At 44.1% G+C, this 18,904-nt stretch overlaps 1 protein-coding gene across 2 annotated transcripts in view; it reads right to left on the bottom strand.

Annotated features, from left to right (window-relative positions):
• SHCBP1L (SHC binding and spindle associated 1 like) overlaps positions 1 to 18,904 on the bottom strand; it is a 1,698,124-nt gene that overhangs the window by 1,455,162 nt on the left and 224,058 nt on the right. The window contains exon 1 of one of the 2 annotated variants that reach the window (XM_085600098.1): positions 7,702 to 8,061. The exons of the other annotated variant lie outside the window; for it this stretch is intronic. Coding sequence (XP_085456224.1) covers positions 7,702 to 8,061 — 360 coding nt within the window. Of the gene's footprint in view, positions 1 to 7,701; positions 8,062 to 18,904 lie in introns of those variants that run through there. 2 annotated transcript variants of the gene reach the window in all.

Genomic DNA, 18,904 nt, shown 5'->3' with positions numbered 1-18,904 from the left:
TCTCTCAGAATTTGCGAATGCTTATTAAACCTGACCAAATTTGAAATTAAGGTTGTCTGATAATCCTTTGACTCTTAAACAGAAATATATTATGATAAAACATTCTGCTGGTTTTGCTTTATTTATTTGGTTGTGGCTAAAAATCTAAATTAAGAGTGGGTTTTACATGAGAAATTGTTTCCATTTTTGAATGTTAGTGATTATCAATTCCAGGTCCTCATATGATAATCGCTCATTCCCTAAATATTCCAGTTCCTTTCAGCACAGAACAAGATCCATCGGAGGACCTAGGAGATGTATTATGGCAGTTGAGGTTATTCTGTGACAACAGAAATTAAATTTAATTAAATAATTTATGAGACCCAACACGTTTACGCTACAACACCAGATATTTGGACCAGGAATTACCTTCAAAATTTGAATTGCCTTTAATATAACTCCAAGTATAAGGCTTCAGCGAGTCCACAGAGGCATCCTTCAAACGACAGCACACATTTATGAAGGAGGCAACTGTCACTAGCTCTTGCCTGAGTAATCCAAACTCTCAGGAGTATTTGTGCCTGAATTTTTGTGGGTGAAAGACAAAAACTTTCTCTAAATGAATTGCATAGTGCCTAATCAAGCGAAGATGGTAGCTTGTCTGAAAAGCCACTACGGCCTATATTGTAATGTGGGCAAACATTTTGACCAAGTTACTTCCATTATGGTTGTACCTGAAGGACTGTCTGACTCTGACTACAGTCTACAACCTAGAAAAATCAGAGAACAGTATTTATTTTTTACATTGGCCATGTGACATCAGGCAGTAATGAGGTTACTAAGCTGAAATAAGACCTTTGTATTTTACAATGATTTGGAACTTCTTTGACTAATAACCACAGATCACAATGTATGCATCTTCTATCAGACACTTGCCCTGGTTCTCCATGTATTCACAACCAATCTATTCCTATTATTTTAATCATCCAATGCTGTAAAAAAAAGAAACCTCTGTAGACCCAACACATGCACAATCCACCATCACTTGAGTGCATTTTTCAGATTGGGTGAAAATTCATTCATCTTGGCCAGTGCTGCCCCAGATCTGCTGTACAGAGGTGAAAGAGTAGGACTCTATCAATGTCAATGGTGATTTGTTTTCTTAGAACCAAGATCTGTGTCCTAATTTAACATGAATCCATGTGCCCTCATACAGAGGGAGGATCGCTTGCAACTGTGCCTGATTGATACACCATTTTTTAGTTTATACCATAGCAAAGTCCCGTCTGTGCTGTTAAAGGCTGCACTGTAATCTATAAAACAGGCAAATAGCCCTGCTCCAGCAAGGTAGACATAATGATGAGCTACAACAGAATTAATGTTATCTAAGGAGTTCTGACTTGAAACACGGAGTTTAAGGAAACAAACTGACTCTGCAAATATCATTTTGAGGGGACGCCTCAGAGATATGGAATCCCTTTCCTCCTGCTGTACAGCTAGCCACAACTATCATTTTTTTCAGAAACGATCTCAAAACTACTTTTTAATAAATAACTCACTGACAAGGACAGAGGGACAGATGTATGAAACACTGGTCGCAAATTGTGCACAGACGTTTTGCAATAAGTCTTTAATTATGCAAGGCAACCAACGTACTAATAGACAGCACTGCAGAATTTCCAGTCATAGTTCTCAGGAAGATTGGACTAATTATTATTAATTAGGCAGGTTGCTCTTTGAGACCCCCCGTTCTCCTGTGACTGACTAGAAACACATGATTGGTGGTCTGCAGGGAAGTGTATACAGCAATAATTGACAAACAGAAAACATTTGTTTTCAGTGGAAACTTGTGTTACTTGAAGGAACTATAGCTACTTAAGAAAAAAAAGTTTCCTATTTAGGAAAATGTTAGAGGGAGCAGGAATGGTCCACAACTCCAAAGCCTACTACCACCCAACTCCCCACCCTGAGGTTACTCAACACCATTGGCAAAATGGAAGGTGTCGCAAGGGGGCACCTTCCCCTTTTCAAAGTAGCTACCACATCCTTTGAAGCAATACATGCCCTACCAATATGTGGTTAGGAGTGTACCCTACTCTCGCGCCCCTTCATAACTGTTACTCAGTATGGGTCAGTAAACCCATTTTGCAAGTCAGAAATGGGTGCAGTATATATCTACAAGCCATTTTACGGTTGCAACCCTCATGATTTTGTAGGATGCATGGTTTGCAATAGCAAAATGGCTTTGTACATCTAGCCCTGAGGCTCACTTCCTATGCCCCTTTATTGCTGATGTTCTAGTAGGTGAATTGCTCTAAGGCCCAACAAACCTATTATCTGAAGATGCATCTAATAATGCTGTTCGAACTGCACAGATAGAATCTGTCCCAACCTCTATTAACTCTTCTTCCATAGTACCTTCACAAAACACAGAGTTGGTATAATTCAGCGCTCAAAGCCACAACCAGAGTCGAAGATGTAGTCAATCTGTGCCCAATCCCAAAATTCCTGCCTCTATGTCACGTAATACAGTTGTATACTGGCTAAGCAAATTCCCCCATTTTGAGTCAAATTTAGCTGTCAGCTGTACTTTCTGGATCAGTCCTACAGCCAAGAACCTTGACAGTGAATAAGTAGGGATACACTCTAGGAACACAACTATTGTGAGAGAATTGCTTTTTAAACTTAAATATGCTACAAAGTCCAAAGGGAAAATAAAAGCACTATCACTGGGGTATTTCAATAGACCTATTTTTCAACCCCACTTTTCAATATGCAGTAGTGTTAACTTTCCTACTGCCGCTAAACCACCCCTATTCGCCACCTAGCAGTACCTATTTCCACCCAGAATCATTTTGCCGTTCTTGGCAAGTTACTAGAGACCCAGTGACACCCAACTCAGTCAAAATATTCTGTGACAATAAGTGATGACCCCTCTTCACACGACAATTGTGCTTTTAACTCTCGCACATGTAGTTCAGCGCCTGTTTGCCCTACTGGAAGTTTATAATTTAGATTACTCAATTGGAACACCGCAGGTTTGATTCTGAGCTTTCAGATGATAACTGGATTACCATAAATAAGGAGTATGATATAATTATTTTCAAGGAAACTTTGGCAACTACAAAGATTGTTTACGATAATCCCTCTGCTTTGTCGTTTCCACTGTTCTATCAACTTTGGGATGGTCTAAGGGTGACGTATGTTTCTATTTTAAGTTATCATTAAACTGCCGAGTTGTGGTAGTTCCAGTCAACTAACAGAACTTGCCAATGTTTTATGTGACCTGCAAAGTGGGCCCCTCTTATTATTAGTTAATTATTACAATGACAACTTTTCCCCTATAAATTTGCATTTATATTAGGAGGTGATTTCAATGTAAAAATGTGTCCCAATTTCACAGAACGAAATTCCTTCTTAAGTAGTAAAGTTACTTCTTTCCTAAATAGAAATCCGAGAATTGTGGTGATACTTTGTATGATCATTTAATAATTCCTAGCCACAAAATCTTTCACACTAGCGTAACGAAAAGTGAAGGGGACCCCCTTGCAAACTACATTGAGGCCTCCCCTCCAGACCTAGTCAGGGGCTGTCACGCCAGGGTACTGTGCTGAGGGAGGTCCCTGGAGCTCGGGCTCCACGGCACCGCGGGGGCCTTTGTTACGCCACCAAGATGAGAAATAGTCAATTATTTGGGAAGACGGTGCTTTTAAATTATTGGCTATGTGGTCACCACAAAGGACTAATGTAATAATACAGGACAGGGCTCCATTTGCTAGACCAAGTTCAGTGACCATAATCCTCTGACAGTCATGTTTCAGTTTGAAATAAGGCAATCTGCCCCACAACCCATCCCCAACTACAACCTAGTTGAAAAAGATAAAGGATGTGGTTTAACATTTGACTGATATTTCATTGACCAAAGCGAACTCCTGCAAACGCTGGCAAATTTAAGACTAGGTGATAATAGGTGTCCAACATCTCTGCTTCTTATAATATAATCATCAGTTCCTTTACTGCCATCTCCATGACTCTCAATAACCTACTCTTCAAACCTCCGAAAAAGAGTAACCCGATTCTAAAAGTTGTTTGACTCTGCATGCTCGCTCATTTTGTCACAAACCCCTCGCAATAGAAATCAGGTAATCCGAAGCAAAGCTCTTTATAAAACCGCACCTAGCAACAGAAAAACAACCATTATAAATAATACTTGGGATAAATGACAGCAGGCAAAGAATCTAAAAGAGGAAAGCCTCATCATTTTGGAAAGTGGTATGTAGCTCTTTTTTTAAGCCCCACATTTGCAAATTAATGCTGTTAATATTTTTCCACATCAATGGGTTGCACGTTTTAATAACATATGCTCATAGCAGTAGCAGGGTCCTTTCGAACACCTCCATTCGTGTTCACTATGGCTCCTTTCCGTTTCTGTCCTACTGTCCCCAAGTAATAGCCCCTCTGAAAAAGCCCCTTGACCAATGGGATCCCTAGGGATCTAAACAAATCAGACTCTGTTATAGGCCCCTATAATTCTTAACGTTCATAATGTGGCCAACATTTCAACTTACCAACCTCTTGGTCCCACTCAATTCTTCTCACTGCTTTAAAAAAAGAAACGTAATCCTCATTCACTGTTACCAATCCATTACGCTCACTGGTTTATCATTAACTAGTAGAATACAGTTAGAAAGAATTCTATATTGAGCTAGCGAAAATAATGTCATAGCTGATGTACAATATGGTTTTAGGAAAGACTTCTGCACAACAAAACATTGTTTAAATTTACACCTACTAATACACCATAGCCAGGCAAAGGAGATATCCATGTAGCCTTTATGGACCTCAGTGGCGCTTTCGATAGAGTAAGCAAGTCTAAATTTGGGTCAATCTTAATAGCAATGCAAAATGTACCAAGATAGAATACATTTTCTGCAACATTTGCACATAGATCTTTATGTTAAAGTTAGATATGGTGAATAGGGCGAATGTACAGAGGACTTCAGCTTGGACGGAGGGGTTCATTAGGGTTGCCAGGCCTCACTCGAAAAATCTACTCATCCACTCACTACAGTGAGACAGATTTTATCAGGGAGAGCTATTTTTAAGGCCTACTAGTCCTTTTAGGGAAGAGTGTGCTGGCTGGCAGAGAACAGGTGTTCTTTTCATTCAGAGCGTGAATAGGCAATTAAGATGCCTTTAAATCTTGTTTTTATTTTCTCACATTTGCTGCACATTCAAAAACTGAGGTAAAATGGCAGCTTAAGTCTTCATAGCATATTGCTGCTTATTTTATCCTGGAATTGTTGTTTATTTTTCTTTCTCTGACTGCAAAGTTACAGGGTTTTTTGTAAAGTGAACTGTCTGACAAGGGAGTATGAAATGATAGGTTATAGGATGTCATTTTTTTCTAACACACAACAGCTAATAGCTTGTAAATGAACGGAACAAATATTTCCAATAATAGCAGTTAGGGCAGCACATTAGTTTGGTAATTCTGAAGTGTGATGGAAACAAAGATTTTAATAGGATCAAAACAAATCACAACACTTTACTTAGTGGTGTGAAAATGATAAATATTTGGTGAAACCTGAGTAACACATACTGTTGGTATGCCTTATAGCTTTATCAGTAAAAAAGCGCATTAGTAGGAAAGTTTATGGCTATTTCAATGGAAAATGTGCTGTCTGTTAATGACAATGTGCTACCACATCATGCTTAAGTGATATATTTATTAAAAGTGAGAATTTTTAAACATGAACTGAAAACGTACTTGCCCTCAGTGAACTAAGAAACAAGTCAGGGGTCATGTGTACCCCAAATGTGGGCTAGATTCTTATTAAACATGAAACAAATGTTTACAAGAAACAACAAAATAACTTTGTACAGCAGTCATGCTGAACCCACATAGTTGAAGGTGCTCTCCTATGTGATTATGAAGAAAAGGGTAACTGTGAAAGTAAATATTTCCCTAGGATCACGCCTTTTGAGACCAGTTATGGGGTCAATCGTATTATGGTTAGGTGAAGAATATTATTCAAGTCACTAAGCCTGCAGGTCTGGTGACATTTTTATGATTTTTCAAGGCCTGGTTGTGTTATATTAACTGTTCTTTTTATTTTGTATATTAAATGCTTAAGTTCTCATTTGATAGTCCAAGGTCAGGGCTGTTATTTAGTTAATGACAGACCAATCCCTACTTTACTTTATCCAGATGACACTGTATTATTACTGCGTACAGCAGACAGACGTTAACGCCTTTGTTTTATATATGGATGAGCAGAAATTGGAGACAAACATTTCTAAACCTGTTTATCGTGATTTGTGGGCCTAAACCCACTCATTTGAGATCTTTGTTCATCAGAAACACTGTAATTAAAACGGTAGGTCCGTTTTCCTACCGTGGTGTTACATTTGATTCAGCATGTAATTGACTCCATTATTGAGTGGTGTAATTATTTTCAGTCTTAGGGTGAGAACTTCAATTTTGCTGCTAAATTAAGGAAGTGATACATAAAGTGTACGATAAAAGTGTATAAAATATAAATGAACACCAATCCTCTACTATGGAGCTGGACTATGGAGTTACACAGCAGCAATTTTGGAGACAACCACTTTTGTCATAGTCTTTTGGCCTTACCCCCCCTTGTAGTACCCACTTCCCTTGCTATGAGAAGATCGCTCTTCACTGCATTGTGGATATAATGTAGCTTGCCACAATTCTATTATGGCTCTTAATCTGGGTCGACCCCCCCATCCCCACCCACCTCACAGAGCCATTATAGCAGTTTGAAATGTGATGGTTCACTCAAAAGCCCTTGGTTTAGCTAATCAAAGTCAGTTTGTGTGGATTTAGACAAAACCAGTTTGTTCCTGGCCCATACTTCCCTTACACCGAGGCACAAGTTGTGGGTGAAGAATAAATTTTTGAGTACAAATGGTCACAGAGGACAGCTATTCAAAGTTTTTAAACCCTCTGCTAGACAACACAATTTTTACTCTGCCGTTTAAGAATGAGAATTGTCCATTATCAATTATTTCCCATGGTTGGTTTAGCTCAACTTACTGTATGCTGTTGTCCATGTGATTAATTTTTCTTTCAAACATTGCTGCATTTTGTTCTTTTATAAATCCATGTGTCACTGCTACCTTATTTCTTTACTAGGAAAATTATTTTTTTCTAGATGTATGCCTGCCCCCATCAATCCCCAATGCTTTCTGACTCTCATATTTGTTTTTCTGCTTCTTCCTTTAGGCGCACAACTGAAAATGATCACAATTCTTTGTCATTTTAATTTTAAACTCTATGGTCTCCTTTAGTTAATCATAAGATGTATATATTACTTTTAGATATATATATATATGTTTCATACTTGTGCTTGTTTTTATGTTCTTTCTTTTATACGCTGGCTATTTTTATGGCTTTTTCAGCCAAATAAAGGCATCTATTGATTTATTGGCTGATTGAACTTGGCAGTTCAGCACTATCAATCTAATATTTTGTGTTGCAACTGGGGTGGGGCAATTCAATGATCTTTATCAAGGTTTCACCCAAATAATGTAGGAATGTCGCGCGTTAACAAAGACCTTATTAATCATGATGTAGTGTAAAGGCTGAAAACTTCGACACCCTGAAACCAGTACTCGGCGTCTTCCACGCGAATGGTTCGAGGCCATGGTAAGGATTAATAAAGCAAGAATTGTATGCGCGCGACAGAGGCCCACCTTGCAGTTCTGAAGGATCTGGTCGCAGTATAGAGAGGTCCTCTGGGTCACCGACAGTCGAATGTCGGACACGTAGATTGGGGGCAACGGAAGCGCGTCCACTGGGCCCGGGGTAGGCTCGGCAGCACTTGCCTCCTCTCGGCCGTCCAGTTGCGGTGGCAGCAGCCGCCTACGGGCTTCGGCGCCACGCGTTGCCGCACCTTTCAGGGGCCGTGGCGACGCCACAACCGAGCGCACTAGTGAGGTCTGCATACCGTCCTCAGGCCGCCGGTAACGGACCGTCAGAAGCCTGGCGTCACCTTCATCGTGCTCAGAGGTTGTCTCAGCGACCACCCCCTCGGCTCCGGAATTCGCGGCCATTTCTAATTTGCATTAACTGACATCGGCCGCGACGGTTAATCCTTGCGCAGCAGGGTCAGACCTGGCCAATCAGCATGCTCCGCGCGCAGCCGATGAGCTGAACTGGCCCTACCTAACAAGAGAGGTGAAGCGCGTGGTCCTTCGGTTATTGAAGACAATTCTTGCTCATTAGATGAACCAGAACTGAGATTATTAATCTTTAAATTTCTTATAAGAATGTGAGAATTAGTTTTAACATTAAAACAAGGGCGATGCAGGCCCAGTCAGGACAGTCAATACCAGGGGCATAATTAAACCGGAAGGGACCCCCTTGCAAAGTACACGTAGAGATGCCTACCCACGTACCACTTTGCCGATTATGGAACACCTGTTTGGCACAAAAATTAGTGTATTTTGAAAACTCCCAATTAACAAAACGCCTATTTACTTCTTGCTTCTTTCAAGGACAAGACCTGAAATATATAAACCTTCTAAGTTCCAAAAAGAAGATGAGAAACACTTAACAAATAAACTATGCTGATGTAGGGCCAGTCGTTACAGGTACTGCAGGACAGGGGCATTTGTCAACTGTTCTGCCCTGTCCAGTACCTAATTTGAGCAGGTGGTTGGTGTTGGTGCCCACCAGGACATCTTTTTGGGGCCAGCGCTTATTTTACCGTATACATCATTTACCAGAAGAAAACTGGTGTTCACAGGGACATGTAGAGGGTGGCGAGATGAAGAGAAAGTTGTCTTTTTATTGAACAGACGGCACACAAAGTCGCTCCAAGCAAAAGTTTCCAGGCAGAATCAGCAACTGACAATGACTCGAATCTTCACCAAGAACATGTCAGTACTCAGTCCAACACTCTATAATCAAAAGACCAACCCCAATAGTGAGAATACAAGACACCTCCATCCCCATAGCAAATAACTAAAGATACAAATCATTTTTACAAAATTTTCTAACAATAGCTGAACATAAATAAAACGTTATCAACAGATACACAAAGCAAAGACTAAAATAGAATATAAAAAAAAAACAACTTAGAGGAAAACATAATTAGGAACTACAATCCAGGACTAGAATATCCCAAAATCATTAATGTATTTCAGTTTACAAATGCTCCAGCGGAAAAGGGCAAATTTACATATCCTCCTTATGTCACAGACTCGTCATCACACTAACTCATTCATACATTTATTCATTGGTGGGGCCCTTAACACCAACACTCATACGTTTCACTCGAATCTGTGCCTAGGAGAAAAACGCTGGACATGTGGGGGTACCTTCTTACCTATCGGGAGTAATTCCTTTACATTATGTACATTATATACATTAGCACCTATAAAAATCCTGACTTTGACATCAAGGCACTCCACCACTTGGTCGATGGACCAATAAGATGGACTGGTTGATGGTGATTTAGAACCAGCTAAAACACAATTAAAGCCTCGGACGTATTCAATTAATCATCAATACCTTATTAAAGAATCACAAACTCATTCTTATTAATCCAAATTTAGTTTATCGAATTTAGTTTACTCTGCATAAGCATATTCGGAGTTACAGTTTCAAATACTGCGTTTATTTTAAGTGACATCAAATCTTTGGATCCTTAGTATAAAATCTCGCATTGCATTATATTTACCGAATTTCGAACATTGGTGACCTTCCAAACACACAGAGTATTATTCCAGTCTCTCCGACAATCTCCAGGAGAAACCGCCAAACCCACGGCAATAATCGAAACCCTTCAGATGGAATCGTTCTCTTTGAATTCAAAGAAAACCCAGGTAAACCAGGAAATCTCCTTCAGTTCAACGCAGTCCCAACGCCAAAGACGATCATTCCAACGAACCACCCCCTCTGCCAGATCATGGATATTTATACCTTTTTCTCCTTACTTTTAGGTCAATGTGCAACAATTTAGGGGTAGAAAGTGTTCTGATTGGCTAATTCAATTTCAACTTGCAAGTTTTCCGAATGTTCTCGGTTTGCCTGTTTTCCCATGAGACCGGGCATAGTATCTCTCAATTGTATTCTTTTTGGTAATTCACAGGCAAAAAGTTCCGAAGTAACAACAAGCAAGCCTTCTTGTACAGGTCCTTCATTGTCCCCTCGATCGTTCACACCATTCTTTGTTTTGCAGTTCTCCATGTTCCTATCCTTGACAAGGAACACTCTGGTTAGTGTTTGAGGTCGCTTGGAGATCTCCAGAGCCATCCGATTCTACGCAGTATGCATCGCGCTCACATGACGGTGGCACCTTCGGAACTCCATGTTAAGTACTGTGGCCTAGTAGGCCAGAATGCCAACTTAAGCAAAAACAAACATAACAGTAATTAGAATATAGAAATGAAGATTCTAATGTTTAAACCCACACTAATCCCCATGTATATTAGTATTTCCTAGCGTATAGCAACATTTAAAGCAATAATACTCACCAGTCTTCATCACTAAAAGCACAAACCATCACAAAGCAACATAAATCATGCAATTCTCTATTTTATCACGTTCTAAAGTTAGTTTGCGTACCACAGTTAATTATTTTAATTGTTTGCCATGCAATTAGCATTTTAGTCCCACGTAAATCTCGTGTTTATCAAGGTGCAGAGGTTGATTAGTCATTCCATTCCACACTAGTTAGTACAAGTTAATATTTAATATGGTTATGTAATTAATTTCATGCAAAATAGAGGAGGTATACAACATTTTGTTTTACCTGCTCCATCACAAGAATTAAGCAAAGACTAAAATAAAATATAAAATGAAAAAAACAACTTAGAGGAAAACATAATTAGGAACTACAATCGAGGACTAGAATATCACAAAATCATTAATGCATTTCAGTTTACAAGAATTATTTCTAGGCCTGTCAGTCCTCATAAGGCTCTGAACAGGAAGACTGGGAAATATCTCCTTTACAGATTGTGCAGTCAAAGGGGACTTCTCAGAAAATGCATAACCCTCAGCAGACAAAGCACCTCCTCAACACACACAGGCATAGATGAGCCCAACACCCATTAACACACTCAGAAGTTCCACCACTACGGTGACCAGGCATCCCGGATTTGCCAGGACGGTCCCGTTTTTTCACCAGCTGCCCCGTCAGATCTCAGGAAATTTAGCTCACGTCCCAGTTTTTAGAGAGGGTCAACTGAAAACGACAGAAGGTTCATTTTTATGTTTTACAAAGTAGGGGTAGTAAGCAGTTGTTTTAAGTAAGCAATTTAATTAACAGGCAAGCTACTTGGTTTAAAAATGTTATTTTATTTATGTTCTTACTGCGTGTTCTGTAATTCTCTCCTGTGGAGCGCTGTCATTCTGTGCACTCACTTGAAATAAAATTGTAGTCCTTCTATTTTTGTGAAATGTCTCGGGTTTTGGCTTTAAAATTCTGGTCACCCTATCTACCACACATTGCAGGCATAGATGCCCCCAACATCCCAGAAAAACCCATAGCTCCTGAAGTATAAGGAGTTCCTAAAACACAACTTCGAAACTGACCAGCCAGAACACCTCTGGCACCTGGCTTCTTCAAATTAATTCTCTCTTTTCCCTCATCATTTGCTACACTCGTTTTGCTCCACCACTTACTATTTTCCACTTTAATTGAATGTCTCAAAACGTAAATAATACTTGTGCTAGGGTAGTATTAGGAAGATTTATTTCTAGTACACAGAGGCCTCCTGATTCTTACCATGCCCCCCACTTGAAATTCAATATTCTTTACATTCTCATTCTATCATACCTTGACTTATTTTTGGACTGCAATTCCTCCATTCTCAGTTTTACCTCACATGTATCAGGCTTGGCATTACTCACTCTCGTCTTTTCAAGAACGCAACTGGGTGACAACATATTGAATGAAAATCTTCCACATAACAAAACAAATAGCCCTGTGGTTGATTGTGTTGCATTAAGATAACTCCAAATTATCAGAGACAAAAAATGATGGAAAAACCTAATTGTGAAAAGGTTCACTCAAAAATGCAATCACATTATTCATGATAGGCTCCTTCATGAATTTAAATGGTACCTGTTTTATGTGATAGTCCACAGCCACTAAAGCAAACTTCACAGCATCGTACATATAATGCATAGGCCCTTTGAAAGCCATGCCAGGTTTATTCCACGGCTGACTAGAGAGCTCCACCGGACACAGTGGTATGTGATAAGTTCAAACCGTTTATCCACATGATTGCACTGACTAAATCCTCTCACAAACAAATCTACTTCAGAGACTATGCTTGGCCACCAATAATATTGCCTCAATTGCTTCTTAATACCTGTCATTTCTACGTGACCCTGGTGAGCTACATGAACCGATCTGCCTCTCAAATTTCCAAGAGGAATTAGCATATTACCTTTCAAAATCAATTCTCCTTCCACGCTTAGTTCCTCCTTAACCTTATAAAAAGTATTAAGTCCCTGTGCAACAGAACTTTCCCTCTCCCATCCTCGGCTAATAAATTCCATAAGCATGTGTTGGCATTCACCCTTTCCAACATTCTCTTTCCATTCCTGTAACAAAATCACTTCACAAGCAACAATTGCACAATCAATCAGCCCAACAACTTGTTCAATTTCCTCTCTAGAACTATGTCCCAACACTTCACCAGCAAGTTCTGGTGACAATGGGCACCTTGACAGGAAGTAAGCTCTACTATTTTTCCCTTTGGCGATATGTCTAACCCTGAACTTATGATCATAAATATTTGAAAGCACTCTAACAAGCCATGGCCTGGCATTTCTTAGCCCCTTCTCACCCAACAGGAATACCAGAGGCTTATTATCAGTGACTAAAGAAAATTCACCAACCCATAGGTAAGTTGCAAAATGTTCAGTTTCTCATTCACAAGCCATAGCTTCCCTCTCTATAGTGCTATACCCTTTTTCTGCATCTGAGAGTCTTGAGGCAAATGCTACAGTAGGCTCTTCTCCATCAACAATTTGACTTAACACAGACTCCAATCCCAGAGCGCTGGCATCAGCTGTCACTACAGATGGAATATCAGCTATAAAAGGTTGAGGAGCTGGTGCCTTAATTATCAAAGTTTTTACATTTGAAAATGCCTCATCTTGTTCTTTCTCCCAAGCAAATTTGATGATCAACAATGTTCTTAGAAGTTCAGTCTGCAACACAAAATTCTCTACAAACCGTTAGTAATACTCACATAAACCTGAAAAGGATCTTAACTCGTCCTTGTCTCTGGTTGGGGAACGCTTGTCAATTGCCTGCAATAAATCTTCCTTAGGCTCAATCCCTCAAGAAGATATTTCGTGACCTAGGTATTGAACCTCCTCAACCCAGAATTTGAACTTTCCTCAAGCATAATACCTCTAGTAGATGCTTCTGGGTTCAGACAGTCAGTGGTGACAGAAGAAGAGATTCGAGAGAAGAGATAATCTCTTCTTCCATCCTTGACTGTCTGAACCCAGCAGCATCCTGGTAGCTGTCAAAATTAAAAACAAGAGTATTTCTTTTTTTAAACATTTCACACGGAAGCCCTTCAACTTAAAGAAAGAAATTCCCTTTTTTTAAATTTGATGCACAGTCACAGCCCAAGAAGGGATTGAGAAAAGCTGATGGGAGGGCGCCCAGGCAGTTCAGTCACTGAACTGAGAAAGAGAACCATGGGACGATCACAGAACTCTTTGGAACTAAAGTGGACAATCATGCTTAATGTTGCGCTGCTACACTTGTGCACACCATCTATCAAGCGACAGCCTCATGGCTCATGCATGTATGGGCAGCAGTGTGGCGTGACTGAGTAGTGTGCCACAACTATGCAACTTACACCTTCAATGGCTATAGGTGGGGCTGGCATTGTGTGACTGGCTTCAGGTGCAGCTACACTACTTGTGACCATGACATCGCTCACCCTTACTCAGGCCTGGTCTGAACCATAGGGGACACCCAGGCCAGATGTCGAGCCCAAGATGAACCTTGGGGCATATTTACAAGAGGATATCGCCACAGAACGTTACTTTTAGTGACGTTCTGATGGCTATATCCCCTTCTCCTTATTCACATAGGATGGCGATACGAGGAGAAATTATATAATTTCTCCTCTTACTCTGCAGCACACTTAGAAAGAGCAAATTGCCTTCAATAATGTTTATGTGAATGTAACACTGACTTCGGTTGAATAAAAAGATGTTTAAAAAAAAAAAAAGAATGTTTATGTGGCGGAAGATGCACATAAACAATCACTTCTGCAGTGCAGGCACTCTTGCAACATAGTGCAAGGGTGCCTGTGCTGGCGCTAGGCAATTTTTTAGCACCAGCGCTAGGGGAAACACATGGGTGCACCGTATTTTTTTAAATATGGCACATCCGTGCATTTAAAGAATTTTGGAGTGCAGCGTTACCAATTTTGAAGAAACACTGCTCTGACATTTTATTGTAAATATGTGCCCCTGTTTGTTGTTGCGCGTCACTTCTGTGTATGCTCTTGATATATGAATAATTACTGGGCCAAGTAGCAAAGCTAGAGCTTATGCCTACCCCATGACCAGGAGGCCCCTGGGAGCCAAGGGAAGGCCAAAAATATTGTTATTTGGAGGAGCCAAGTGACTTGCCCAATAGTCAAATGAGTGCTGACTCTGAGGGGGCCCCCATACGTCGGGGTTGTGATGCTCTACATTACGACCGTCATCGGGACCTCCCACGTCTGAACAAACCATGCAGAGGCCCCTTCCACACAGTACCCCCCACCCCCATTAGCAGGATATCGCATAGCTGCCAAGTTTTGCATTGGTTATGTCTGACGTTCTTGTTTCTGCTAAGCTTATTTGTGATGTTTCAATGCTATATGTGTGACATTTTACCTCAAGTATGGCAAAACCAGAGGGGCGTGGCCAAGCCGCGAGCTGGGATGGCCGCACGGCGTTGAAACTCCGCCGCCGACTCAGCACTTACGCTGCCTTTCCTGACCTCCTGATGCGGGCGCTGGGTGCCCGGCTCCGACGCTGACTCTCCTACGGCCCCGGGGCACTCCGGGATAGAGATCTGGCCCCGACTTCACCCGGGACGACCGGCGGACGGCAGGGGATCGCGGACCTGAGGCCCAAGATGGCGGCCTGAGTCGGCGGCCGAGGACGGGAATGCGGAGGCAGCGGCCGATTGGGAAGCAGGTACCCGGGGGGAGTTGAGGGGGGGGTATTGAGCGCCGGGGTGCGGCCTGGTGGGGTCTGCTTTGCTCCCCACGCCGCTACTGACCAGAGGACGGCCGGCGCTTGGCTTTAGCCCTGCGCTGCGGTCGCGGCCTCTCTCGTTGTCTCCTTCCTGGGGACCTGGGCTAATTCGGTCAGGGGGCCTGGGGGGGGTGGCGGGACGGGGTGAGTTGGGGGGACTCCGCGCTGGGCCAAGCGCCCGGGCTGCCTCTGCCCCTGCCCTTGGGCCCTCGCTTGGTGGATCCTGTGTTCCGCGGTCTGTGAGGACCGCTCTCCTTCTCCTCCACCCTGCACCACCTGCCCGAGGCTGCTGTTGGCACCGCTGAACTGCCTCTCTGCTTGGTCCGGATCCCATGACCCCGTGAGAGCGCTCCCTGGTCCTGAGGGTTGAGGCGTCGCCCTGCTGCTTCGCGTCCTGTGGCGGTGCATGGGCCTGGGATGCCGCGGGGCCGGAGCCGGCCGGATATCCTGGGGGCCGCTACATCACCCGTACTACTGGCCCGATAAGCTGCGGATAGACCCGTACTCCTGAGCCGTCACTTCATCGTCTTGGTGCTGCCTTTGAACTGCGACAAGCGGGCCGGTTGCTGTCCAGCCGTGTGGGGGCATGGGTCGCAAGGAACCAAAGCAGAAGACGTTGCCCTTTGAAAAGCTACCTGAGCAACCGGCGGACCAACGCCCAGAAATGCCGGCCCCTTCGGGAGGCCCGGCCTGTGATCCGGCGGCCTGTGCCCCATCCTCAGACTGGCTGCAGGAGATGCGTGCTGGGTTTAGGGCCCTCGATGGTCGCTTTGATGCCCTAGACAAAAGCTAGAAACAATGGGGGCCAAGATCCAGGCTCATGATAAGCGCTTGGTGGAAGCTGAGGCCCGGATATCAGCCGTGGAGGATAACGCAGTGCAAGAAACCAAGCGCATAGATAGAATGGAACGCATATTGAAGGAGGTGGCCATCAAGAACGAGGACTTGGAATCGTGCAGTCGGCGCAACAACATGCGAATCACTGGGGTTCCGGAGTCCACGGCTACCGGCAGGCTGGACGTTTTTGTGGAAAAGCTGTTATCGGACATTTTTGGGAGAGACTACTTCACACCGGGCTTTGTGGTCGAGAGGGCACACCGCTCCCTGGGGCCGCGCCCTAATCCGGGGCTCCCCCCTCGCCCGCTGATTGCCCGTATTATGAACTTCCGGGACCGCGACACGGCCCTGCGGCTGGCTAGGGAGAAGGGTGAGATCACTTGGCAGGGCTCGAGACTCTCATTCTACCCGGATTTTACCGCCATGGTCCAGGAGGCCAGGCGGAAATACGCGGGGGCAAAGGCGGCGCTCCGCAACCTAGGCTTCAAATATGGCATGCTCTACCCGGCCCGACTGTGGGTTGAGATTGATGGCCGTGTTCGGCTCTTTGACAATCCTACCGAGGTGCAGGAATTCTGCCGTACATACAAGCCACACAAGGGCCCTTCGGGGGGAGATGAGGATGGACGATCTCCTCTGCGTAGTGGATCTGCAATTAGCCAGGACCTGTTTTCTGGCTCCGGGGTCGGCTGAATCAGTGCCCGTATCCTAGCTTTGTTCTTCTTCCGAATGTTTGCTTCAGGGAACTTTGGAACACTATTTTGTATATCTGTTTAGCAGTGCTGGGTTGGTGGCGGGTCGTTGCCATCCCCCTTTGGTTGACACCGCTGGGACTACTTTTGGTTACGATGCTCTGCTTTTTCCTATTTGCTTACAATTGGTATTGTTATTTGGAGCTATGTTTTTTTTCCACAGGTTTGGGTTTGCCTCACGTTTGCGTGATATGGCTGGGTGGAGGGAGGGGGGCAGGGTTAGGTTATTTTGCTTTTATTGACATGGCTGGTGATGTGTTTACTTTGCGAATACACGGAGACACTGCTGTTTTCTGGCTCCCATTCCTAGTTGCATGGCATCGATGGCTCACATAGGCTTGAATGAAACTCCCCTCGGCCTATACCTAATGTCTTGGAACGTCAGGGGTCTGAACAACCAGCGTAAATGCAAACAGATACTACACTATTTAAATCGGCACAGAGTTGACGTTGCTTTTATCCAAGAGACGCATTTACACTCCTCTGTTGACGCACGCTTTGCGGCTTCGTGGGGCGCTCATAGATATTTTTCCAATTTCAGTAATTATGCCAGAGGCACCGCGGTGCTGATCCATAAGAGAGTCCCGTTTCACTGCCAGGCGTTCATGGGGGACAGGGAGGGACGCTATTGCATAGTTAGGGGGGTGTTGATGGGTCATGTGATCATTCTGGTATGTGTGTATGCTCCTAACACTGATTCCCCGGAATTTTTTCATGCGCTTGCTGCCCAGCTTGCAACTCTTGAACCGGCCGGCCTCATACTTGGCGGCGATTTTAACTTGTTGATGGATGTGGGTCTGGACAGTACTTCGGGGGCCGCTCATTCTAAGCCTAGGGCGCGGCGCGCACTACTGGACCTATGCCACCAGTTCTCTTTGACTGACATCTGGCGCAGACGCAACCCGAACAACACTGATTACACACATTTCTCGGGACAACACAACACTTGGACCAGGATTGACTACTGGCTCCTGTCCCCGGGCCTGTCACCCTGGTTCTGTGAGCTGAAGACTTTCCCAAGAACCTACTCCGACCACTCCCCTGTGTCGCTGTGTTTGGACGTCCCGCGGCCCGAGGGTTTTGAGCGACAGTGGCGATTCCCTGGGAGGGCGCTCTTGGACGACCTCTTTGTCCACGAGATTTCCGAGGCGATCGAGGACTACTTCACGATTAACACCGGATCGGTGGACTCGTGGGCCGTGCTCTGGGAGGGGTTTCAGGCATATATCAGGGGGATTTGCATAGCTAAACATGCTGGGGTCCTAAAGGCACTGCGCGCGACAATTAGGCATGTGGAGACACAGCTAGATTCGATTGACGCTGAGGCGCAGCGCGCGCCCACTGACGACGTGTCCACTAGGCAGCTTCGCCTCCTGACTGACTACCGGGAGGCAGCGGACAGAGAGATTCTGTATTTGGGGAAGTACCAGGCTGCGCGTAGGTACGGGGAGGGGGACAGGCCGGGACGCACGCTGGCGCAGGCTCTGAGACCGCCGTATAGTAAGTCCTTGATCGCCGAGGTGCGGGGCGTGGACGGCTCGCTCCGCACCACGCCCGCCGAGATCAGGGATGAATTCCTGGCCTACTTCTCAGATTTATACACGTCCAAGTTAGGCGATTCCTCGGCCTCTCTTGAGGCATACTTATCAGAGATCGCGCTCGTATTCCTGGATAGGGGTATGCGGGAGTTCATGGCGGAGCCCATTGCGGTGGCAGAGGTACGAGGGGCGATTAAGGTGCTTCGTGGCTCCTCCGCCCCTGTCCTCGATGGCTTCTCCGGGGATTTTTACAAGGCCTTTTCTGATCTGTTGGCGCCACGGCTTATCGAGGTATACGCGGAGGCGCTGGAGCGTGGGTCCCTCCCGTCGACCCTTAGCGAAGCGGTAATAGTTCTGCTCCCAAAACCAGACAAGGACCCGACTTTGTGTGGGTCGTATAGGCCTCTCTCCCTCTTAAACATCGATTACAAGATCCTGGCCAAAATAGTGGCAAACAGACTTTCCCAATTGATGGAATTCATTATTTCGCCCGCGCAATCGGGCTTCGTCCCACGTCGCTCAACGTCTTTGAA

This window comes from Triturus cristatus, chromosome 4_2, assembly GCF_964204655.1.
Source record: "Triturus cristatus chromosome 4_2, aTriCri1.1, whole genome shotgun sequence".
In the NCBI taxonomy this organism is placed as follows: domain Eukaryota; kingdom Metazoa; phylum Chordata; class Amphibia; order Caudata; family Salamandridae; genus Triturus; species Triturus cristatus.
The sequence above is the reverse complement of the archived record's forward strand: the minus strand, read 5'-3'. Positions and strand labels throughout refer to the sequence as shown.